Below are 25,359 nucleotides of genomic sequence, written 5' to 3'. Positions count from 1 at the left end.
CCGGATCAGTTGTTTCCAAATCATGGCGACCCCTCCCCCACAACTTCTTCCTTCTTCCACATGCTAGTGCCTCAAAGCAAAGACCCCAGCACAGTACTGGGGATGTAAGGGAAGTGTCTTAAGGCCTGATCACTAAAGGCCCGTCTCACTTTGACCCAGGTTGGCCAGGAACTCGCAGCAATCCTGTCTCAGCCCCCGCACCCCCCATGCTAAGATTATAGGCAGACGCCCCCATTTCCGAGGAGAGTTTCAATTCTGAGTTGAAAAGCTGCCACTCCGCGAGGAACAGAGTTGGAAGGGACATCAAGCAGGAAAGAACTCGGCCACCCTTCCCATCCCGTCCATCTCCCGGATCCAGGAGCGTCGGGCTCCACCCTCCCAGGTCCTGTCCCCACACCTGGTGTTTGGGCGTGCCTCAGTTTCCCAGTAGCAGGGCGTTCCGCCAGCCCCGCTCCTCCCCTTTTTCCTCTTCCTCTTCGAGGCGTCGGTGGCCGCGCCTGAAGCTCCCGGAACTAAAAGCAGACCGAGGGCGGTGGGCCGGCGGGGGCCACGTCAGCGGGTGGCGGTACTGTGCGGGCACCATGCGGCGGGGCGCGCTCCTGGCCGGTGCCCTGGTCGCCTACGCTGGGTACCTGGCGCTGGGCGCGCTGCTGGTGGCTCAGCTGGAGCGGCCGCACGAAGCCCGGCTGCGGGCAGAGCTGGGGACGCTGCGGGAGCAGCTGCTGCGGCACAGCCCGTGCGTGGCGGCGCCCGCCCTGGACGCCTTCGTGGAGCGGGTGCTGGCGGCCGGACGGCTGGGACGGGCGGTGCTGGCCAATACCTCGGCACCCGCCAACGCTTCGGACCCCGCCTGGGACTTCGCCTCAGCGCTCTTCTTCGCCAGCACACTAGTCACTACCGTGGGTAAGTGAGAGCCATCCTCCCACTCCCCAGCCAGCGTCCGTCAGGCTCCTTCAAGATACACCTCATCCAAATCATCTTGGGGTCTGAGATCCTCTCAAAATAACCCCCATTCCCAGCACGAAAACGACCCACACTGGCCTCCCCTGCCCCTTTTGAAGAGTGCAAGCCAAACCTTCCTCTCAAGTAGTAAAAAGTTCAGTTCTCTTAGAGACCCCTTCATAACTTCTTACACCATCTGGGTCCCCCTCTGGGGCCGTTTATTTGTTTGATCTTGAGATAGCACCTCTCTTTGTAGCCTTGGCTAGCCTGGAACTTCATCCCCCTGCCTCAGCCTCCTAAAATCCTGAGATTACAGATATGGGCTCCCAGGCCTGGCTCCACTCCTTTCTTAATCCTCTTGACCTAGGATTAGTGTACATAATTGGCAAGGGCCTGGGACCTTCCTTGTATCTCTGATCCCAGGGGCTGTGTCCACATTAGGGCTGGCACAACCATCTCTTCCGTCTCCTGACTTCAGATAGGTCCTTCTGGGAACAGCCCACTTCAGCTGCCTCCTGAACTTAGATCCCCAGGGAACACCAAGATGCAGGACCGGGATTGAACACGGGCCCTCATGCATTCTAGTCAGTAATCTTAGGGTACCATCACTAGAGGCCTGGCTTCTAGGAGAGACCTGAGACCCATTCTGGAATCCCTTTCACTCTGACACTCTCCAGCAAGGGCCCCAGATCAAAGGCGCCCATGCCCCCTCTCCTCCCCTCTCTGCCTACCCCCCACCCCACCCTCACCCCCGTGTTGCCAAGATTCCTCCCAGTGTTCTTCCACTCCAACTCAGGATTCCCGGATCGGCAGCCCCAACAACCAGGGGTAAGAAGGGAACAAACTGAGAGGGTCCTCCATGAAGAATTATTGGCTGTCCAGCTTGAAGGCCCACAAGTCAACGCTCCTACCCCAAACTACCTCCAGCTAAACCTCTAGCCCTTTCTAAAACGAGGACCAGCCGGGTGTCAATACAACAAAAACCAGGCTGGTGATAGTGGTGCACACCTTTAATGCCGTCACTTGGGAGGCAGAGGCAGGTGGATCTCTATGAGTTCATAGACAGCCTGGTCTACAGAGCGAGTTCCAGGACAGCCAGGGTTGCACAGAGAAACCCTGTCTCAAAAAAAAAAAAAAAAAAAAAAAAAAAAAAAAAAAGAAAAGAAAGAAAAAACAACAACAAAAAGAACCTACAAAACCAGAACACTTAAACCAGTGAGTGGGACCTGCCATCCATCCTCCAGATGTTCTGGGGGTTGGACCTCCTCCACACCCTACAGCTGGAGCTTCACTTGCTACACAGCCCTGCCCCAGCCTGTTTGAGACAGGCCATTCTCTCTACCCGGGATGCTTGAGGCCCTCTATGACAGAGCCCCTCCCACCCCCCCACCCCCGACCAACAGTATTGCTGACTCCACCTTTGACACCCAGCAAGGACCTTAGCAGTGTCTGCCCCACTACTTCCTTTGGCTACCCTCAGAGCTCTCAGGAGCTCTGGCGCTCTGGCGGCAGGAGAGCTCACCCAGTCCAGATGAAATCTGCTGGCACCTGTTCCTCATTCCTAGGGAACTAGGACCACAAGATCTCATCTTAAGCTGGGATCCTGGGCTTGCTTTAAGGTTATGGACTCCCCAGCTGGGTGTGGTGTATACCCCTCGGCACTTAGGAGGTGGAGACCCTGTCTCAGCCAGACCAAACAGGACGAGGGGGAAGACTCTGTGGGGAGGGTGTTTACACTCAGGTAAACGCTGAGCATGGCTGTGCAAATGGTGACCCCAGCACTGGGGCAGAGACAGGCTCCTTCTTGGGAGCTGCACAGCCAAATCAGCAAGCTTCGGTTCTGTAAGAGACCCCGCTGGAGGGGACAAGCTAAAGAGAGAGTGAACAGGACCTCAGACATTGTCCTCTGGCTTCTGTGCCTGTGCAGACACACCTGGGCATGTCCATTCACAAAATAAATAGACACACACAGAAAATAAAATAAAAAGACACATCACCTTACACAAATATTAGCTCTCTGCTGACACATTCAGATAGGACCCACCCTACCTGTACCCTCGGCCCTTAAGAACCCTAGGAAGTCCCTCCTGGAAAGTCCCTTCCATCCTCACACCATAGACCTGGGAAGCCCCTCAGAGCCTCTCTGCTGCTCTGCAGCCCCTCCCTCGCCACGAGGTGACCTCTTTTGGGGACTTCAAACAGGACAGAGGCTGAGCCACACTCTTCACTGCTTCTCTGGCTGGCAGTACCACAGAATCGCGGGTGGATTTTGTCCCACATTGGGGCCCTCATTGTGTGTGAGCAGAAAACCGAGGTCACTGGCAACAGCTGACACCAGCGCTGGGTGACTCTTCACAGAAAAGAATGAACCCATCTCCCCTGAGGCTTGCTTTCCCCAAGCTTCCTGAGCTGGCCTGACCTGCTTCTGGACTTCCCTGAGGGAGGGGGGGGGGACTTGTGTCTCTCTCTTTCTCCTCCTAGAGATGGCTTCTGGCAGGTCATCCCCTGGCACTGGCAGATGGACAAGTGAGGGGACATAGATATGCCTCGGGCACAGCTGGCTGAGCAACTCAAGCTGCACAGAACTCCCCACTTCTCAGCATGACAGGGGCTCACCACACCCAGGCTTTAACTCAGTCAGAAAAACACCCTTGTGAGGCAGCTACCGTTTATTGTCTATCTGCCTGCCTACCTGCCTGCCTGCCTGCCTGCCTGTCTGTCTGTCTGTCATCTGTGAAGCTAAGACCCAGAGAAGCTGGCCAGCTGTCACATGGTCACACAGCTAGGATGGTGAAGAACACTGTGACCCACATTTTTAGTCCTAGCACCCCAGAGGTGGAAGTAGTGGGATATACTACAAGTCCAACAAAAGCTACAAGTGAAATCCTGCCTCGAAAAACAAAACCCAAAAACATGAATAAAGTCTGCTGACAAAGAGGCGGTGAAGATCAGTTTCCACGATGCCAGCAGCTAAGGGATCTTCGCAGCTGGGGAACTCGCAGGCTGAGTGCTTCCAACCAGGAGTTATAGTGAACTAGTCTGTATCGGGTACATCGGTCCTGATGGAGCTTGGGGGAAAATCTGATCCTTTCCTCCACTGTGGGTTGCTCCCCTAGTTTCAGATCCGGAACATGGGGTCTGTTTCCCCCGCGCCCCCCCCCCCAGCCTCGACCATGTTCTGCTCTGAGATTTTTGGTTCCACGAGACTGTTACTGTGCAGGTCTTTTGAGGTCAGTTCTGAAACCCAGCCTGTACAGTGAGTAGGAACAGGGAAGTTCGTTTGAGGGCTCATGCATAAAGCTTGGCATGCAAAAAAGATAACGTGACCAGACCTGGTGGTACAGGCTTGTAGTCCCAGCTATCAGAGGCTGATGAAGGAGGAGCCCAATGTTAAGGCCTACCTGGGAGATTTAGTGGGATCCTGTCTCAAACTAGAAGTAAAAGAGGTGTGGGGTTCAGCTGTAGAGCAGCTGCCTAGGATACACCAGGGGAACCGCTTGACTCAGCCAGAAGTGGAGCTTCTTTGTAGGAGCTTCTTTGTAGGAGTCACCAGTAAGGTGGAGAAAGAGAGTGTGTGTGTGTGTGTGTCCTAAAAGAACTCAACACTTGACTATATCAAAATAGCATCACAGGACCAGTGATGGAAGATTACTAAAATGAAACATTAAGGCAGGGAAGAGTGTGGGGTGGTACAGGAAAGGGTGAGGAACGGGTGATAGCGCTGGGCACGGTGGCTGACCCTAGCAGTCCCGGGGGTGGAGATGGGGTTAAGGCTGTTCTCGCAGAGAACACAGGTTCAGTGCTGAGCACCTTCATGGCAGCTCACGACTGTAACACCAGTTCCAGAGAGCTGGCCTCTCTTCTAACCTGCACAGACTCTTGCTCACGTGTGGTGTCCATACCCACATTCAGGCACATACATATACATATAAAAATTAAAAGTTTTTTTTTTTTCTTAAAAAGTCTGAAGCAGTAGGATTGCTATGAGTTTAAGTTCATCTGGAATGAAACCCAGCCCCCAAGAAATAAATAAATTGTTAAATACATGGTAGAAAATGTCATAATAGGGGGCTGGAGAGATGGCTCAGTGGTAAAGAGCACTGGCTACTCTTGCAGAGGACCTGGGTTCAATTCCCAGCACCCACACGGCAGCTCACAACTGTCTGTAACTCCAGTTCCAGGGGGTCCAACACCCTCATACAGACATAAATGCTAGCAAAACACCAACACATATAAAATAAAAATAAAGTTATTTTTAAAAATGTCATAATAAAACCATTATTTTATACAATGAATATACACTAGTTGAAAGGTTACAAAAAGCCCAGATGTGGTTACATGCCTAAAATCCCAGCCCCTCAGGAGGATGGAGGGGGATCATAGGTTTTAGTGCATTGTGGGCACAACAGCCATATAATAAATAACACACAATAAATAAATCCAATTAAAAATACACATGATTTATTTTTTTAATATTTTAGACTCATTATTGTATGAGTGTTTTATTATATATAATATATATTATTAATATATATATTGCCTACACATATATATGTGCATCACGTGCATGCCTGGTACCCAAGGAGGTCAGAAGAGGGTAGATCCTGCCTGGCTGTAATGGCGCATGTCTTTAATTCCAGCCCTCAGGAGGCAGATGTAGGCAGATCTCTGTGAGTCTGAGGTCAGTATCCCCTAGATTTGGAGTTACAGATGGTTGTGAATGACAATGTGGGTGCTGAGAAGCGCTAGTCATCTCTCCAGGTTCCCTAGAATAATGGTAATAGTAGTAATAGGAATAGATAACAGGCATGAAAAGGAATTCTTCCTAAACGAGACTTAAGAATGCTCTCTCTACCCACCTCCCTGAAGCCTGGCCTCACTTGTGTTAAAAAAGTGCTCCACACTGGTCCACACCCTGCACCAACAGGATTCTTCTCTTTTAAGTCAGGGTCTATGTAGCCCATACTGGCCTCGAACTTCCAATCCTTCCACCTCAACTTCCTGTGTCCTGAACTTACAGGTGTGGAGCACCATGCCTGGCTTCCAAAGGAGTCTTGCTACCTGCTTTGGAACATTTGATAGATACCCACTTTGAGATTACAGGTGAAGATTTCTCGTGGACAACACAGTTCAGAGGACTATAGTGGTAGGGTGGGTGGATCTGTCCATGTGAATAGGGGTGGTAGTCACGGATGTCTACGGCCATTCTGTACTGTCATTGAGTCAAGCTGGGAGTCCTTAAACCTGGAAAAATGAAACAAATTCAATGCCATTAAAACCTCTTTACTAAACCAGGTAGTGGTGGCACACACCTTTAATTACAACCGCCCTGGAGGCAGAGGCAGGCGGATCTCTGTGGGTTCAAGGTCAACCTGGTCTACAAAGCAAGTTCCACAACAGGCTCCATAGCCCATAGCTACTGGGAAACACTGTCTCAAAAAAAAAAAAAAAAAAAAAAAAAAAAAAAACCACCTCTTTTCTGCTGGGTGGTGGTGGCACCTTTAATCCCAGTACTTGGGAGGCAGAGATAGGTGGATCTCTATAAATTTGAGGACAGCTTGGACTACAAAGCAAATTCTAGGACAGCCAGGACTACACAGAGAAACCCTGTCTCGAAATACAAACAGAAACCTAAAAGCAAAGTTAACATTTGAAAGGTGATGGTGGCTGGGCGGTGGTGGCGCACGCCTTTAATCCCAGCACTTGGGAGGCAGAGGCAGGAGGATCTCTGTGAGTTTGAGACCAGCCTGGTCTACAAGAGCTAGTTCCAGGACAGGCTCCAAAGCCACAGAGAAACCCTGTCTCGAAAAACCAAAAAAAAAAAAAAAAAAAAAAAAAAAAAGAAAGAAAGAAAGAAAAAGAAAAGTGATGGTGGTACATGCCTTTAATCCCAGCATTTAGGAGTCAGAGGCAGGAGGCTCTCTGTGAGTTTTAGGCCAGCCTGGTCTACAGAGCAAGTTCCAAGACAACCAGGGCTACACAGAGAAACCCTGTCTCAAAAAAACAAAACAACGACAACCAAAACATCCCTCTTCCAATGGTATATTTAATTCATTTTACCAGAAGTCAAGGAATTCTTTCTTTCTTTTTGGTTTGTTTGAGACAGGGCTTTGCTTGTGTAATAGCCCTAGTGGTCCCAGAACTCGTTCTGTAGACCAGGCTGATCTCAAGAGATCCACCAGCCTCTGCCTCCTGAGTACTAGAATTAAAGGTATATACCATCATGCCCAGCTTGAAGTCCAGGATTTCAAAGACCTGGCACCTGTTTTGGGTTTTCACAATGCTGCTGAAGACAGGAAATAGGTGATGAGAAGCAGTCCTAATAGGGAAAAATACAAGGTTTACATTTCTTGTAGTTGGCTGGGAGCGTGGCTCAGTGGTAGAGCTCCTGCCTAGAATCCCCCAGTGAGGGGCTGGGGTGTGGCTCAGTGGTAGAGCCCCTGCCTAGAATCCCCCAGTGAGAGGTTGGGGTGTGGCTCAGTGGTAGAGCCCCTGCCTAGAACTCCCCAGAGGAAATCCCCAGGGCTCCACATAGAGTGCCTGTCCAGGTGCCCCAGGCTAATGTGGGATTGATCCCCCAAAAATTAGGGAAATTTTTTTTTTAAGTGAGTAACTCAAAGCAAGTGCTCAAGCAAGTTTGAGATGAGTCCAGAGGGTTTATTTATGGGGTTTCCCCTGGGTTTCAAAAGAAACCACAGCGCCTGAATGGACCTGTGTGGCCAGTGGAGCCAGGGAGGAGGGGGGAGCAGTGAGGTTGGGAGAACTTGGGCCTCAGGGCGTGGAGGTGCCAGTGTGCAGAAGGACTCCTCTCCCCACAGGCTATGGCTACACGACCCCGCTAACAGATGCAGGCAAAGCCTTCTCCATCGTCTTTGCGCTCCTGGGCGTGCCCCTCACCATGCTGCTCCTGACTGCCTCGGCCCAGCGCCTGTCACTGCTGCTCACCCACACACCCCTGTCCTGGCTGAGCTTGCGTTGGGGCTGGCACCCCCAGCGGGCAGCCCGCTGGCACCTGGTCACCCTGCTGGTGGTCATAGTGGCGGTCTTCTTCCTGGTGCCAGCTGCGGTTTTCGCCTACCTGGAGGAGGCCTGGAGCTTCCTGGATGCCTTCTACTTCTGCTTCATCTCTCTGTCCACCATTGGCCTGGGGGACTATGTGCCTGGGGAAGCCCCTGGCCAACCTTACCGGTCCCTCTACAAGGTGCTTGTCACAGGTGAGCTGCATAGCCGGCTGGGCATCTGTGGGCTGACAGAGGGGGATTCTCAGGAAGAAATGGCCCTGTCCTAAGGGGTGTTAAAGGGGTTCCAAGAGCCAACCAGCTGTCCCAGGGGAGAGACACCCGCAGGACCACATCTCTGCTCTGGAGTCTGAGCCTGAAACTGACCCATCCCCTTGCCGTCTCCCCTCCCCCATATCTACAGCATACCTTTTCCTGGGTCTGGTTGCCATGGTGCTGGTGCTGCAGACTTTCCACCATGTGTCTGACCTCCATGGCCTCACCGAACTCATCTTGCTGCCCAATCCGGACCCTGCCAACCTCAGTCCGGATGAGGATGACCAGGTGAACATTCTGGACACCCAGACAGATCTGCACCAGCACCTCTCAGCTGGCTCCCATGCTAACTACGCCTCCATCCCCAGGTAGCTGGGTAGGTGCTCTCAACATGGATACACCTGGCCAGGGCTTTGGGGCCCATGTGTCTAGAGCGGACCAACAAGAGTGCCCTCGCACACTCTCCTGACTCTCAAGGCCCTCCGCTGGGAGCGGAGGAGTGGCTGCTCTGCTCCCATGCACTCAGCTGCTCAGGGAACCACCACGGCCGCTTTCTCTTCTTCCTCTTCTCTCATTTCTTCTCATACTCGGACCCCTTGCGCCTTCTAACTTAGCTGGTGAGAGCGGTGCTTTAACTCGTCTCGTCGTTCTTTTCTTGTGTCTCGTTCCCTCCTACTGCATCATTCACACGTCAGCTACCGGTTCTTTCGGGCTCCGGGCCTGGGCTTCACTTCAGTCACTGCGTTAGTGGCTCTGTGTTGGCCGAGTGATTTCCCCGTTCTGAACGCTGTCATCCTCAGCTGTCTGATGCGAAGAATATCAGACTGGTCCACAGCCCTCACTTCTGCCCTTCTGCTGGTCTGTGCCAGGCACACAGCAGCAGAATAACAGTAGAAGTGGCCTGGGCCCTGTTCTTTCTGTTGTTGTTGTTTTGTTTTGTTTTGTTTTTCAAGACAGGGTTTCTCTGTAGTTTTGGAGCCCGTCCTGGAACTAGCTCGCATAGATCAGGCTGGTCTCGAACTCACAGAGATACATCTGTCTCTGCCTCCCGAGTGCTGGGATTAAAGGCATGGGCCACCATTGCCTGGCCTTGAGCCGTGTTCTTTTTTTTTTTTTTTTTTTCTTTTTCGAGACAGGGTTTCTCTGTGGTTTTGGAGCCTGTCCTGGAACTAGCACTTGTAGACCAGGCTGGTCTCGAACTCACAGAGATCCGCCTGCCTCTGCCTCCCGAGTCTGAGCCGTGTTCTTGAGCTCACCAACCAGTGAGGTAGACTCACCTACTTGTCCCTTTCCCAGGCTCTGGAAGAGACAGAGTAGTTAGGACTGAGGAAAGGACCTGAAATGTCCAGGTGGACTTCTTAGAAGAAGGGATAAGAACTAACCCAAGACCTGGCAGTCAAGAGAAGAAATTGTGCCTTCTTCTCAGGTGTCTACAGCTCATAGTACTTGCGGAAAGAGCCCTGGGATAGGCCAGCATCTCCCTCAGTGGCTTGACAGGCAAGGAACTGATCCAGGATATGAACCCAGATCCAAGGAGCATGGGAGGTGTCACTTAGCATAGCCCCACAGTGATGATGTGTCTGTTTACTGGGCACTAACTGATGTCCCTGCCTTCTGAGCCAGTCTTCCTGGGTGTACCCTGTAACTGGGCCCTGCCCTGCCCATGCATTTGAACAGGTACACTACCTCTGGGTTCTGTGTCTGCTAAATGTTGACCATAATAATACTATTCCAAAAGACGACGCCAGCCAGGTGGAGTAGCACATGCCTGTAATCCGAACTGAAGCAGGAGGCTTGAAATTTCCAGGCCAGGTTGGGCTACACAGCTGGAATGAGGTATTAAAATAATAACAACAATCAATACATATAAGCAAAGGGTTATAGTGCCAGGGTAAGGATATGAGAGAAGGCTGTGGAACACACACCCTCATGGCTGGGACTTAGTATTTATACATTTATATCACTGGTTGACTGTAACAAACCCCTGGCTGGCACTGTCTGAGTTAACCTAGTTGTTACATTGTGCTTGGACAGAGCACACAGAGCACACAGAGTGCCACCGGGTGGGGTGTGGGTGGGTGCGGGTCACAGCCATGATGCTCTCCACAGTTATGAAGGGCCTCCTGGCCCTGGGTTCAGCCTCTCTCTTCTGTTTCTGTCCACTGAAGGCTTAGCCCCCATGTGTGCTCTCCTCCTGGTGTCCAAACCCAGACAAGCTCTTCCTAGGGCTTGCCATAGAAACTTCAACCAGAGTCCTGAACTTTAAGGAAGGCTAGCTCATCAGCGAATCGTGCTAGAACGTCTGTCGTTGTCTGAGAGAAGCCCGGACCATAAATTATCTCTCAGACCAGCGTGGAGGTGTGGGATTTTTGAGGCACAACTCACGTGACTTTATCGGGAGGGAGTTTTCAGGGATCCCTCATGAAATCCTGAGTTCACATCCTGAAAATTCACCTGTGTTTATCCTCCAAACAGCTTTTATACCAAAACATAAACTGAGGGGGAAATTCATTAGCATTCTGTTTCCTAGGTAGCCAGAACAATGACTGTGGTCAAGTCCACACCTTTCTATGCCCATTTTGTCATGTCTCCCTATCTATGCCTGCTCTGTCACATAGACTGAATTAACACCTCTTTCCAGGTGACCTCTCAAATTACAAAGAAAGAGCACAGTGACACTGGCAGATCCTGACCCTTTGTTTAGGATGGTGTCAGTTTGTCCCAAAAGGCTAGGTGACCCTCCTGTGTGGCCAGGTGTGGCCTGAAATTCTGGCCACCATACACTCTAGAAATATGGGCCTGTATAATACAGCCCTACAATCCACTCTCTCTTACTAATTTTAATAAAACCCGTGCTTCTGTAACAAAACAGATGATCAAGTCTGCATTAGGCAAAGACTTCTCCATATGCCCAAATTTACCCATTCTTGGAACAGGCATTCCATTCATGCAAGCTCCTGTCTTAGGCACCCGGGGAGAAGAAGCTTCAAACCCGTCTCTGACTGCCGACCTCTGTGAACAAAAGAGATTAGGGGAGAGAGATACCTTTGAGCTCTGTGTCTCGGAGCCATACTTTCTAGTCAGGAGAGATCATAATGTTTTATGAACATTCATGCTCCTAAAGACTATAGTCTCCTAGTTAAAGGAGAGGAGGGCTGCCTGCGTTGAAAATGTTTCTTCAGCTGGTCTAGTGCAATCTTTTACATTGTTATCAAAATCTAAAATTCTGAACATATGCATTAAACCCAAACATTTACAGAGCGTGTCAAGCTTTTCTCAACATCTTATAAGCAGCTACAAACATTACCAGGTCAATACCATAATTCTAGAATGGGGATTAACAATAAATCCACAATTTAACGTATCACGGTTTTCTTAAATCCATATTAATCAAAAGACAAGAAAAGCTCTTCTGATGGGCGAGAACAATGACATTGCTGCTGTCTATACCAGTTCCAGTCTGCGCAGCAGTTAGACCCTCGGGCTGCCTCCTCTAAAGTGAAGAGGGCTTCAGCCATTCCTTATTGAGTCTTTCTTTCCCTGAGGGGAAAGCTTAGGTCTTAGTTCTCAGGTCCAATATTTCAATCAAAATGAGTTCTGTGTCGCAAAGATTAAAAGAGTCAAATGTTCAGTCTGCATTTACTGAACATTGTTGTAGTTATCATGGTCATCTCAGCTGGGCCTCTATGTCTGTGTCCCCAATGTCTGGAAGCAGCTCATCTTCTGTCCCTCAGTGCAGAATGGCACCCTGCAGCGCAGAGCTGCGGCAACAGATCAGGCAGTCCTCTCTGTGGGGGTAGGGAAGACTGGCCCACAGACTCATTTCCAGCTCCTTTCATTCCGACTCCTCTGTGGTGGCCTTATCAGTTATCAGCTACAATGTCAGTAGTCTGATGTGGTGACACACACCTGTGTCCTCGCACTGTGGAGGCCGAAGACTGGAGATGTCCAGGACAATTTGAAAACAAACCACAGGAATGCAAAACTCCCAAGGGAGTTTTTTTTTTTTTTTGCTAAACAAAACATTTTACAGTAAAGGGGCTGAGAAAATGCCTGAGGCAGGCAGGCACCAAGACCCGAGTTTATCCCCAGCACTTACATGAAGAATGCTAGAACTGGCTGTGCAGGGCCTGTAATCCCAGTGCTGGAGGGGATGAGGCTAGAGGGTCTCAGAGCAGATCAGTGTGCTCCAGCTTCCAAAAGTAAGGTGGAAGCTGGGCCCCATGACACATGACTTGGGTCCCAGCATTCAGGAGGCATAACTGGTGCATACCTCTGAGTTCATACTGTGAGTTCTAGGACAGACAGTTAGGACTTCATAGTGAGACCTTGTCTTCACAAAACAACTAAAAGATGAAAATAGGGTGAAAATCATAGAGGAAGAAACTAGATATTAAGCTCTGACTTTCTTTCTTTTTTTTTTTTTTTTTTTTTTGGTTTTTCGAGACAGGATTTCTCTGTGGTTTTGGAGCCTGTCCTGGAACTAGCTCTTGTAGACCAGGCTGGTCTTGAACTCACAGAGATCCGCCTGCCTCTGCCTCCCAAGTGCTGGGATTAAAGGCGTGCGCCACCACCGCCCAGCCAAGCTCTGACTTTCATATGCAAACTCATACATGCACACACATGCACACACACACATACATACATACACACATATTTAAAACTTTGAGCTAGCAAAATAGCTTATCAGGAGAAAGGGCTTGCTGTGTAATATGAGTTAGTGCCACCCTTGGAATCCAGGGGAAGGAGAGACACAACTCCCCAAATTTTATTCCCTGTCACAGAAAGTCCTTTGGCCTCCACACAAGTACAGCTGTGTCAATTGATTCCCCAGGTCTCTGTCCGCACACAGTCTAGGCAAGAACCAGCACTACGTGTGCGTGTTCACGTCATTGTCTCCATCCCGTGTGGGCAGAGTCTGTGCATATTCAAGCTAGAATAGGAGATGGTCATGGTTACCAGCTCTGCACGCAAAGCTCTGTGTGCATGTTTGAACCCCATTGTCTTCACATTTCATTTGTGCCCCAGGTTGGTGACTTGTGAAGTGGGATTTGTACAGCACTACCTCATGGACACCATCTGGGAGTCAATAAAATGCTATTTTTATCCTCATTTCTGACCTCTGCTTCTTAATAAAGAAGACCGCTTTAAGTAGATAATGTCTTATTGTATTCTTATTAAATTATTTTATCTATGTTGTATGTATGTGTCTGTATATCACATGTGTGCGGGTGCCCATGGGAACCAGAAGAGGTTGCCAAATCCCTGAACCTGGAATTACAGTCAATTGTGAGCTGCCTGACAAGGGTCTTGGGATTGGAACTCAGGTCTTCTGTAAGAAAAGTATATGCTCTTTTTTTTTAAAATATTATTTATTATGTATACAATATTCTGTCTGTATGACTGAAGGCCAGAAGAGGGCACCAGACCTCTTTACAGATGGTTGTGAGCCACCATGTGATTGCTGGGAATTGAACTCAGGACCTTTGGAAGAGCAGGCAATGCTCTTAACCACTGAGCCATCTCTCCAGCCCAGAAAAGCATATGCTCTTAACCACTAAGCTATCCTGCAAGCTTTCCCCTAACACCTAGACTCGTGCATACACAAACGCACATGCCAAGTAAATAAATAAATGTAAATTGTTTACTTTAAAAGATTCCTAGCTGGGCGGTGGTGGCGCACGCCTTTAATCCCAGCACTCGGGAGGCAGAGGCAGGCAGATCTCTGTGAGTTCGAGGCCAGCCTGGTCTACAAAGGGTGTTCCAGGACAGGCTCCAAAGCTACAGAGAAACCCTGTCTCGAAAATAAAAAAAAATAAAAAAAAAAAAAAAGATTCCTTAGGTCTGAGGACATGCTTCAGCAGAATAGCACTTGCTCAGAGAGACCTAAGTATAATTCCCAGGACAGCTAAATAAATAAATAATACATTCGTGATCCAAGCTGGAAGCAGCAAGTTGAGCCAGGAGGACTGACATGGTTTGAAGCCTGTCTGGACCTAGAGTAAAATCAACCTCAGACATCCACATCAGCCTAGTGTGGTGGTACAGGCCTGTAGTCCCAGCACTCTGGAGGCAGAGACAGGAGGATTGGGAATTCAAACCCATCTTTGGGTCCACTGTAAATTCTAGCCCTGCCTTAGATATGTTAAGACCCTGTCTCAAAACAACAGAAAACGCAAGGCTGGAGAGGGAGGGCTCAAGGCTGAGTGTGGACTGTGGCTGGTCCCTAACCGGAACGTCCAAGTGGAAGAGGCAGGCAGATCTCTGCATCTGTGGCTATCCTGGTCTATATTGCCAGTCACAGGGCAACCAGTGTCTGAGCTAAAGAGATTGGGAAGGCAGAGAAACAGAACAAAAGCCTGATACATTGTTTGAAAGTTACTTTCCTTAAAAAAGTCAAACCAGAGGATCTACAGCTAAAACTGGTCGGGCTGGAGATTTGGCTATTGTCTTCCTCTCCTGATTATTCAGAATATTAGATAAACAATTAGGTTTTAGTTTGATGGTGTAAAATTTCAATATGAGTAACTCTGTCTTGTTGGTCCGTCAGTATAGGAGGTCAGTGCAAACCGTGGCCTTCAGTATATTCTAATAAGCAGTGTTTACCTGGTAGGTGCCAGAAGCCAAAGGAAAATTGTTACCCTATTGAATGTTTCCTCAGGCCAAGTATCGTATTCTCTGTGTAGCCAGGCTGACTTCAAATTCATGATCCTCTTGCCTCAGTTTCCTACGTGTTGGGACTACGGATGTGGGCAACCACACCTGGCCATGCCTCCCTCCATAAGTGTGGGGTATTTTGTTGTTTTGAGATCGGGTCTCACGAAAAAGCTCTGGCTGGCCCGGCACTTTTTATGTAGACCCAGGAATAAAGGAACCATTGAGATCTTGCCTCCCTGTTGTGATCTCTGGAAGAATTTTGGAGACGCATAAGAATGTAATGTAGAAGTTGGACACACTCTCAAGGGTTGAGTGGACAATGACCAGAGGGAACATTGTAGATCTACATTCTGGGCAGGCTTGATGCTAGTTTTAAAATCTCTTCCTAGTTGTAGTGGCATATGCTGGCAGGATATATTGGTGATTCAGAAACTAGAGGTTCTGAGTTCAAGGCCAGGCTGGACTATACCTGTGAGTCAAAGAGATAGTTCAGTGGTTCAGAGGACTTGTATCTCAAGCCTGAGGACCTCAGTTTAATCCTCAGGACCTCAGTGGGAAAAGCCAGCTGGATGCGGTGGTTCTTATCTGTAAACCTAGCACTTCTGAAACACGATGGTTGGGAGCAGGCACAGGCCACCACAATCAGCATTTCTTTTCCTTCCTTCCTTCCTTCCTTCCTTCCTTCCTTCCTTCCTTCCTTCCTTCCTTCCTTCCTTCCTTCCTTCCTTTTTTTTTGGGGGGGGAGGGGACGGGGTTTTTTTTTGGCCTAGGATGGCTTTGACCTTCCAGTGTTGCCAAGGATGATCTATCTTCAACTTCTGATCCTCTCGCCTCTACCACAGAAGTGTGGGTATTATGGGCGTTCACTGGTTTGCACACCCAGTTAAGCAATGACTCTACCAACTGCCCCAACCCACACACACCTTTATCTTTTTCTTTCTTTTTCCTTTTTCTCCTCCCACGTCCTCCTCCTCCCCCTTTTTTCTTCAAGGTTTCATTGAAGACATGGTTTTTCTGTACGGAAGACTTGACTGTCAGGCTGGAGAGATGGCTCAGAGGTTAAGAACACTGATTGTTCTTCCAGAGGTCCTGAGTTCAAGCCCCAGCAACCACATGGTGGCTCACAACCATCTGTAATGAAATCTGGCCTGCAGGCATACATGCATACAGAACACTGTAAATAAAATAAATAAATAAATCTTAAAAAAAGAGACTTGATTGTCTCGAAAAGTAGCTTTGTAGACTAGGCTGACCTTGAACTCACAGCCTTCACTCACTCCAGAGAAGGGGATTAAAAAACAGGTCCCTCCATACAGGTCTGTAAGCAGTAATCTTTTTATGTGTATGAATGTGCAACACTTGAGCCTGGGAAGGTTGTTATCTAGTTCACAATGTAGCAGATCAGAGTCATGGCTCAGGTCCCAGTCTTCTGATCAGTAATTAAAACCTTACCTCTTGGTCATTTGTTTTACAGGCTGTTTACCAGAGGGACCCAACTTTTAAATAGGCTAATATTAAACTAGCTGCCTAATTTAATTATAGGAACCCACTTCTAGATTACTCGAGCCCATTACCCCAAAAGTTCTGGAAAATTGTTTTTCTCAGGAGGATTTTGATCTAGAGGTCAAGTAGACAAGATTATCACTGCCAAAACAATCATTATAAATTCTTCCGTGGCCTTCTTAGCACGGAGCTACACACGTTTCCAGTATCCCTGCCTGCCACACGTCAGGGAGCCTGAGTTGTTCCAGGTCAGCCCTAAAGCCTTAGGCGCCAGTTAGGAATGCGTGTTACCATAGAAACACACGCGCTTCGTAGGCGTGCCTCGCGCAAGGTGGAAGTCCGAGCGGCCATTTTAACAGCTGGCAAGAGGGGTGGAACAGGCGCTGCCAAGCAACGGTTGACGCGTTTTAACCAAGTGACTGGTACAGCGGGGCGGGGAGAAGAGGGCGGTGCCATCCTACGGGATGAGGGGGGCGGGAGGGACTTAAGAAGGGGAGGGCAGGGAAGGGGAGGCAAGGTGAGGCGAGGCGAGGCGAGGGAAAACAAGGCTGGGGAAGGAGTATCAAGCACAGGGACCAGGCAAAGAAAGAGCGCGGCAAAGGCGGGGCGGCGAAAGGGCGGGGCGAAAGCCAACGCCTTTCAGACCTGAAGCTTCCGATGAGTATGGGCGTGGCTAGAAGAGGCGGGGCATAGAACAGGTTGAAGTTCAAGGCATGGATAGGAGAGATGAAAAAAGGTGGAGGGAAAAGGTGTCGGTGGGGACAGTGAAGATCGCGAAGTCAGCGTGGGTGTGGGACGACGGGAGGTCTTTCGGCCAGAGCACAGTCTATGGCAAGGAGAGACCCCGAGATCACGAGTGGAGTCGAGGCGAAGACAAATATTGGGGCAAGGACCGAGTTATATACGAGTACGAGAGGGAGCACGGCGAAGAGAGAGCCAAATGGGAGGACCAGGGCGAGGAGCGACCACCCGGCGAGGATAGATCCCGGGGCGAGGGAAGGTCACCCGGAGAAGAGCGATCCTGGGGCGAGGAGAGACCCCGAAGAGTAGAGAGGTCCCACGACCAGGAAAGGTTCCCTAAGGAGAAGGAGCAGGTCCAGGAGAGGGCTGGTGCGGAGTGGCAGGCGGGTGTTGAGGAGAAACCACCGGGGCAGGAAGAGAGGGGGCGGGGACAGGAGCAGGAGGGCGAAGATGCCCAGGATTCAGGGAAAGGGAGAAGCCAGGACCTAGGACGTGGCCAGGAGAGGAAGAAGAGCAAGGAGCCCACCTCCCACCAGGCTCAGGGGCGTGGCCTGGAGAGAAAGCGGACCGAAGAGCACGCCTCCCGCCAGGCTCAGGGGTGTGGCCTGGAGAGAAAGCGGACCGAAGAGCACGCCTCCCACCAGGCTCAGGGGCGTGGCCTAGAGAGAAAGAGGAGCGAGGAGCCCACCTCCCACCGGGCTCAGGGGCGTGGCCTGGAGAGAAAGACGAGCGAGGAGCCCACCTCCCACCGGGCTCAGGGGCGTGGCCTAGAGAGAAAGCGGACCGAAGAGCACGCCTCCTACCAGGCTCAGGGGCGTGGCCTGGAGAGAAAGAGGACCGAAGAGCACGCCTCCCTCCAGGATCAGGGGCGTGGCCTAGAGAGAAAGCGGACCGAAGAGCACGCCTCCCTCCAGGATCAGGGGCGTGGCCTAGAGAGAAAGCGGACCGAAGAGCACGCCTCCCTCCAGGATCAGGGGCGTGGCCTAGAGAGAAAGCGGACCGAAGAGCACGCCTCCCTCCAGGATCAGGGGCGTGGCCTAGAGAGAAAGCGGCCCGAAGAGCACGCCTCCTACCAGGCTCAGGGGCGTGGCCTGGAGAGAAAGCGGACCGAAGAGCACGCCTCCCTCCAGGATCAGGGGCGTGGCCTAGAGAGAAAGAGGACCGAAGAGCACGCCTCCCTCCAGGATCAGGGGCGTGGCCTAGAGAGAAAGAGGACCGAAGAGCACGCCTCCTACCAGGCTCAGGGGCGTGGCCTAGAGAGAAAGCGGACCGAAGAGCACGCCTCCCTCCAGGATCAGGGGCGTGGCCTAGAGAGAAAGAGGACCGAAGAGCACGCCTCCTACCAGGCTCAGGGGCGTGGCCTAGAGAGAAAGCGGACCGAAGAGCACGCCTCCCTCCAGGATCAGGGGCGTGGCCTAGGGAGAAAGAGGAGCGAGGAGCCCTCCTCCCACCAGGCTCAGGAACGTGGTCAGGAGAGAAATAGGAACGAGGAACACACCTCGCTCCGGACTCAGCGCCTGAGCCAGGGCAGGGGTCGTAGCCTGGGTGGAGGAGTGATCAAGGACTCACAGAAGGACAAGACCAAGACTAGAAGCCGGTTCTTGAGCAGTGCAAGAGCAAAGAGAAAGGGACGTGGTGAAGAGCAGTGTGAGGGCGGGGCAGCCTGTGAAGGCGGAACCAAGTCCAGGAACAAGTCGTTGGGGCGTAAGGCTAGAGAAAAGAAGGGGTCCGGCAGGGCAAGAAACAAAAAGAGAGTCTTGGAGAAGAATAGAGTCAGAGTTCTAAGAGCCAGCACAGAGAAGAGCAAAGGTGGGGCAAGAAGAGACAGAGCGATTGTCAAGGGGACTGAAAAGAGCGTCAGGGATAGGAGCGGGGCCAGAAGCAAGAGCAGGGGCGGGGCCGAGAGCAAAGGCAGGGGCGAGGCGAGGAGTGTTAGTAGGGGAGGGGCTGGGAGTAAGAGGACCGGAAGGACCAGGAGTATTAGGAGGGGCGAGGCCGAGAATAAGGATAAGGGCGTGGCCAGGAGTAAGAGCAGGGCTGGGGCCGAGAGTAAGGGCAGGGGCGGAGGCAGAAGTGGGGCGGGGGCTCGAAGCCGGATCAAAGGTGGAGCCAGGAAGAGGGGCGGGAAGAAAGGCAAAAACCGAGCGGTTTCCCAGAGAGCAACTGAAGGGAGCCGACTCGCAAGTGGGTATTGACCCCCACGTTCTCCAGGTTCTAGCTGCATGGTGTGCTGCCCAGCCATGTCCCCTGTCAGCCCTGTATGGCCGAGAAAACCAAAGCTATGGGCGTTCTGTGTACTGCTGCTAGTGCTACTGCTGCCGTGGAAGTCGTGGGCGGTAGAACATCTCCAACAATGCCACTGGCTTGTTGTCCTGAACAATTTCGACAAAGTAGGTTCGCTCCCGACTAAGGCTCGATTTCTGGATCAAATGCCCATTGATACAGTGACCGAGGTGTTCCGAAATTTGACAGACTTGCCAATCGACCCGCAGGAGGTGAGGGAACTGGGGTCAAGAATATCAGAGGGATCTTGGGCCAGTAAATATCAGGGGGATCCTGAGTCAGTATACCTCTTGACTGGCTATTTCGCCCACCTTTCCTTACAGAAATATATGAGTTTTCCTTACTACCTGAAAGTCAGCTTCTCCTGTACGGAACAGGTGAGAGTTTACCTTGTGAGTGGGATGATTTCAGTACATCTCCAGTCCCCATCATTTTCAGAGGTGCTTTTCTATACAGTTTAATTCTAGTTTCCTCCAACCCTGCAGGTCTTAAGGACTTTCACTAGGCAGACACAAATGCCCTCATGTCTATTAACATTCACTTTTTTTTTAATACTCATTTGTCCTGGAGAGATGGTTCAGTGGCTAAGAGCATTGACTGCTCTTCCAGGGGTCCTGAGCTCGATTCCCAGCACCCACAAGGTGACTCACAACCATCTATAATGGGATCTGAAGACCTCTTCTGGCATGCATGCATACATACAGACACAACAGTGTCTAAAAGTAAATTTTTAAAATTTTTTTAAAAATAACTTTTGGGACAAAGTTAGCTGTTGCAAAGTATTTAAAAATATTCATTTTATTTTTAATTATATGTGTATGGTGGGTATATGCATGTACATGCAGTTACCTATGGATGTCAGTAGAGGGTAATGAATCCTTGCAATTGGAGTGCAGGCCACTGTCTTGAACCATACTTTGGTCGTTTGGAATAGCAGTATACACTCCTCACCACTGAGCCATCTCTCCAACCCACCTTCTGTCTTTCATAATACAAGGAGCGTGTTACATAACTAGGCTGGCCTTGAACTCACAACAGCCCTTTTGCCTCTGTTCCCAAGTGCTAGGATTATAAGTGTGAGCCACAATGCCAACCTAAATTTGCCCAATTTTGGGTTTTGTTTTGTTTTTGTTTGTTTGAGACAAGGTCTTTCTACATAGCCTTGGCTGTCCTGGAACTCACTCTGTAGACCAGGCTGGCCTCAAACTCAGAGATCTGTCTACCTCTGCCTCCCTAGTGTTGGGATTGAAGGTGTGCATCACCACTGCCCAGCCTTTCCTTGTTTTAAAATGAAGGGTGTTTGGCCTTTTTATTGTTGACTTGTAAAAATTGCTTATATATTAGGGATAATGGTTGCTTATCAAATATATGGTTTGAAAACATTCTGTTCTGTGATTCTTTCTTTCTTTGGAGATAAGGTCTTGTGTAGACCAGGTTGATCTTGAAGACATAGAGATCTATCTGCCTCTGCTACCCAAGTGCTGGAACTCCATTTCGTTAGTATTTTCTTTTTTGAAAGATTTATTTATTTTATGTATGAGTGCTCTATCTGTGTGTACACCTTTATTCCAGAAGAGGGCACCAGGTCCCATTACAGATGGTTGTGAGCCACCATGTGGCTGCTGGGAATTGCACTCAGGACCTCTGAAAGAGCAGCCAGTGCTCTTAACCACTGAACCATCTCTCCAACCCCTGTTAGTGTTTTAAGACAAGGTCCTGTGAAGCCCAGACTGACTGACTTGATGTGCAGCAGAGAGTAACCTCCCACTTTTGAGAACCTTGCCTCCACCATTTCCATGGGAATTTCAATTGTGCACGGCAACACTTGGTTTCATGAGATTTGAGAACAGAGCCTGGGGCCTCATGTAGAGTAGGGAGGCGGCCTAATACCTGAGCCACATCTCCAGCCCCATCGTTCAAAGATACCACAGGGTGGGAGACATGACTGATTGGTTAAGAGCACTCGTTGTTCTTGCAGAGGACCAGAGTTTGATTCCTAGCACCCATTTGGTGGCTCATGACCATACATAACCTCAGTTCAAAAGGATTCAACAGGCATACACGTGGGATACATACATGCATGCAGACAAAACATTTGTGCTCATTAAGTAAAATAAAAAGTCTAAAAAAGAAAAAAGTGAAAAGGAGTGGTGGTGCCTGTCTCTCATTACAACTCTAGAGAGGCTAGCCTGGGCTATGTAGCAAGTCCTTTTCTCAAGATACTGACAAAAGGTTTTAAGTTTATCGAGATATAATTCACTTGCCATAAAATACCACATAATTACTTATTATTTGTTTTTAGAAAGAAAAGTGGGTTGAATATACTATAAGGAGCCATGGCCTGGGTACTCACACAAGTACCATTTGCTTATTTTTGTGTTTGTCTGAAAAAGGGTCTTATGTATCCCAGGCTGCCCTCGAACTCAGGATTGTTGTCTTGCCTTCCCCAAAGTACTGAGAATTCTATGTGCGTATCGCCATGCCCAACTTTTTTTTTTTTTTTTTTTAAGTTTCTGGAGGCAGGTTTATTTCTTTGTGTAGCCCTGGGTGTCTTGGACTCCTAAACGCGTGTACCACTCTTCAGTTGTTTTGTTTTGTGTTCTTTGTTGTTTTGGTTTTGGTTTCTCAAGACAGGGTTTCTTTTTTTATATACTTTTTTATTGATTTTTATTGAACTCTACATTTTTCTCTGCTCCTTCTTCTTCTCCTCTCCCCTTCAACCCTCTCCTTTGGTTCCCATGCTCCCAATTTACTCAGGAGACCTTGCCTTTTTCTACTTCCCATGTAGATTAGATCTATGTAAGTTTCTCTTAGTGTCCTCATTGTTGTCTAAATTCTCTGGGATTGTGGTTTGTAGGCTGGTTTTATTTCCTTTATGTTTAAAAACCACTTATGAGTGAGTACATGTGATAATTGTCTTTCTGTGTCTGGGTTACCTCACTCAAAATGATGTTTTCTAGCTCCATCCATTTTCCTGCAAAATTAAAGATGTCACTATTTTTTTCTGCTGTGTAGTACTTCATTGTGTAAATGTACCACATTTTCCTTATCCATTCTTTGGTCGAGGGGCATTTAGGTTGTTTCCAGGTTCTGGCAATGATTGAGCATCCTTTGGCTAGATACCCAAAAGTGGTATTACTGGGTCTTGAGGAAGGTTGTTTCCTAATTTTCTGAGAAATCGCCACACTGACATCCAGAGGGGTTGTACCAGCTAGCATTCCCACCAGCAATGCAGAAATGTTCCCTTTTCCCCACAACCTCTCCAGCATAAGTTGTCATCGGTGTTTTTGATCTTGGCCATTTTTATAGGTGGAAGATAGAATCTCAGAGTTGTTTCAATTTGCATTTCTCTGATGACTAAGGATGTTGAACATTTCCATAAGTGTCTTTCAGCCATTTTAGATTCCTCTGTTGACAGTTCTCTGTTTAGGTCTGTACTCCATTTTTTTTTTTATTGGATTATGTGTTCTTTTGATGACCAGTTTCTTGAGTTCTTTGTATATTTTGGAGATCAGACCTCTGTCTGATGTGGGGTCAGTAAAGATCTTTTCCCATTTTGTAGGCTGTCGTTTTGTTGAGACAGGGTTTCTCTGTGTAGCTTTGGAGCCTGTTCTGGCACTTGCTCCATAGAACAGACTGGACTTGAACTCAGAGATCCGCCTGCCTCTTCCTCCTGAGTGCTGGGATTAAAGGCGTGTGCCACCATCGCCCGGCCCATCCGGTTGTTTTTATGTTTTTTAGACAAAGTCTTGCTTTGGAGCCCTGGCTAGCCTGGAACTCACTTAGACCAGGCTGGCCTTGAACTTGCCTTGATTCTCCTGTTTCTATTATTGGAGTGTTGGGATTACAGATGTGAGTCATTACCCTCTGCTCAAAGGTTTCAGTTTATTAAGATTTTTATTTTATGTGTCCGGTATTTGGTCTGCATGTGCATCTGTAGATCACATCATCCTGATGCTTGCAGATTCCAGAAGAGGGTGTTGGAGAGAGAGAAAAGGAGAGGGAGAGAGAATATAAACCTACAGAAGCTGGGCGGTGGTGGCGCCTGCCTTTAATCCCAGCATTCGGGAGTAGAGGCAGGTGGATCTCTGTGAGTTCAAGGCCAGCCTGGTCTAGAAAGCTAGTTCCAGGACAGGCTGCAAAGCTACGTAGAGAAACATTGTCTCAAAAAACAAACAAACAAACAAAAACATCACAAAGATAGATACACAGTCCTTACTTACCTAGGACTCTGCTTATAGACCAAGCCAGCCTGAATTTGTGGTTGTCTCTGCTTCAGTCTCCTGAGGGGGTGAGGGAGGAATGGTGCTATACCTGGGCTCTCGAGATGGTTTGGTGTTTGTTTGTTTGTTTGTTTGTTTGTTTTGAGACAGTCTCACTTTATAGTCTAGGCTGACTTCAAACTCCCTAAGTGTCCCCGTAGCCTTGAACTGGAGAGCCTGCTGGGAACAAGTATGTGACCTCACAGCAGGCTGCACAGCCACGTCCTCTTACCCTCCCATGATGGAGTGCCTGCTGTCCCCACTCAGCTCACACGGGGCTCGGGACAGATGGATCCCGAGACTAAGGCATGCCCTGTAACCCTCAGGATGACGAGGAGCTGGTCCGAAAGAGCCACCTGATGGGGATGAGACCCCTGATCCTGATCAGCTACAGGCACCCAATCAATTTCTATCACTGGGAGACTGAAAATCTGCAGATTCAGATGGAGGCTGCCCCATTGCGTACCTCAGGTGGGCCAAACTGCCCTTGCTGGTGGTGGTGGGCGGAGATGGGAAGTCTGGAGGCACTCTGAGACCTTTAGGGGCATCTGGCAGCCTCTAGCCCCTCAGTACTCCATCTGACCAGCAGGATTCTGCTCAGCAGAGGTCATGTGCACCTTGAACTGGTATGCACCCATGCCCATCAAAAACGGCACAGTAGTTATGAGCGTGGACATCAGCAGCAATGGCTTGGGGGTCTTCATTCCCCGCGAAAGGTATTCAAGCCCAGGGCACAGTCAGGAATCCCAGCCCCCAGAATCCCAAGGAAAGCAAGGGAGGCAAAAGGGAGGAGCCGGGGAAGGTGGCTGCGAGGGGTGAAGTTCCCCTGAGAGGGCCTTCCTCACTGGAGCCTGCTCGCAGGTTCTATATCAATATCAATGGCTTCTTGAAGAAAGATGAAAGTGGCAAAACCATCTTCACCGTGGGATATGAGGTGAGGGCTGCTGACTGGGAGAAGGTACGCATCACACACACATGGCCTGAGTGTCCCCCAAACCAACACAGACCCTATTTGTAGAGCACTTACTTGAGCTCCAGGCTCCAGGTGATAACTTCCTAAACGTACCAGACACACACACACACACACACACACACACACACACACACCCTCCCCAGGTGCTGGGGACTGAACAGAACCTCATGCTCTCCAGTGAAAAACAGCCATAGGAGGGCACATTCCCCTTCGCCTCATTGGATCTTTTATTACATTATCATTTTGTGTGCGCTTATACCTGTACTATGGAATGCACGTGGAGGTTGGAGGCCAGCTTTCAGGAGGCAGTTCTCTCCTTCCCCCATGTGGAATTGCCTGGGATTGAACTCAAGACCTTAGACTTGACAGCAGGAGTTGTAACCTGCCAGGCCATCTTACCAGTCTCTCTGTAGTGGTCCGTAGTTTTGTTTTTTGAACAGGGTCTCAATATAGCCCACAGTGGTCTCAAGCAGATCAGGCAAGCTCTGTGAAATTTCTGCCTCAGTCTCCTAAGTGCTAGAATCATAGATATGGGGCACCAAGCCTGACCTTAAATACTCAGTTTTTCTATTACATTTATCTATTTTGTGTGGGGGGCACACATGTGGCATGTATGTAGAAGGCAGAAGACAACTCTCAGTAGCTGCTTCTCTCCTTCCATCATTAAGCTTGTCTTTTACCCACTGAGCCCTCTCACACACGTGTGTACTCATTTCAAAGATGA

At 49.5% G+C, this 25,359-nt stretch overlaps 2 protein-coding genes across 3 annotated transcripts in view; both read left to right on the top strand.

Annotated features, from left to right (window-relative positions):
* Nucleotides 1–581: 581 nt before the first annotated feature.
* Kcnk6 (potassium two pore domain channel subfamily K member 6) lies at nucleotides 582–8,588 on the top strand. Its single transcript, XM_057763153.1, has 3 exons — nucleotides 582–903; nucleotides 7,761–8,156; nucleotides 8,365–8,588. Exons 1-3 carry the CDS (start codon nucleotides 582–584, stop codon nucleotides 8,586–8,588), a joined length of 942 nt encoding a protein of 313 aa, XP_057619136.1.
* Nucleotides 8,589–19,339: 10,751 nt separating this feature from the next.
* The window catches only part of Catsperg (cation channel sperm associated auxiliary subunit gamma), a 28,828-nt gene continuing 22,808 nt past the window's right edge, over nucleotides 19,340–25,359 (top strand). For both annotated transcript variants that reach the window (XM_057762717.1, XM_057762716.1), the window contains exons 1-5: nucleotides 19,340–19,612; nucleotides 19,724–19,777; nucleotides 23,989–24,133; nucleotides 24,252–24,378; nucleotides 24,524–24,596. In XM_057762717.1, the coding sequence (XP_057618700.1) occupies nucleotides 19,340–19,612; nucleotides 19,724–19,777; nucleotides 23,989–24,133; nucleotides 24,252–24,378; nucleotides 24,524–24,596 (672 nt within the window). The remainder of the gene's footprint in view (nucleotides 19,613–19,723; nucleotides 19,778–23,988; nucleotides 24,134–24,251; nucleotides 24,379–24,523; nucleotides 24,597–25,359) is intronic.

Source organism: Chionomys nivalis, chromosome 2 (genome assembly GCF_950005125.1).
Source record: "Chionomys nivalis chromosome 2, mChiNiv1.1, whole genome shotgun sequence".
Taxonomy (NCBI): Eukaryota; Metazoa; Chordata; class Mammalia; order Rodentia; family Cricetidae; genus Chionomys; species Chionomys nivalis.
The sequence above is the reverse complement of the archived record's forward strand: the minus strand, read 5'-3'. Positions and strand labels throughout refer to the sequence as shown.

Coding starts and splice junctions, on each gene's coding strand:
- Kcnk6 (XM_057763153.1), top strand. CDS start 582: ATGCGGCGGGGCGCGCTCCTGGCCGGTGCCCTGGTCGCCTACGCTGGG. Junction 904..7,760: donor CACACTAGTCACTACCGTGG/GTAAGTGAGAGC, acceptor CTCTCCCCACAG/GCTATGGCTACACGACCCCG. Junction 8,157..8,364: donor CTACAAGGTGCTTGTCACAG/GTGAGCTGCATA, acceptor CCATATCTACAG/CATACCTTTTCCTGGGTCTG.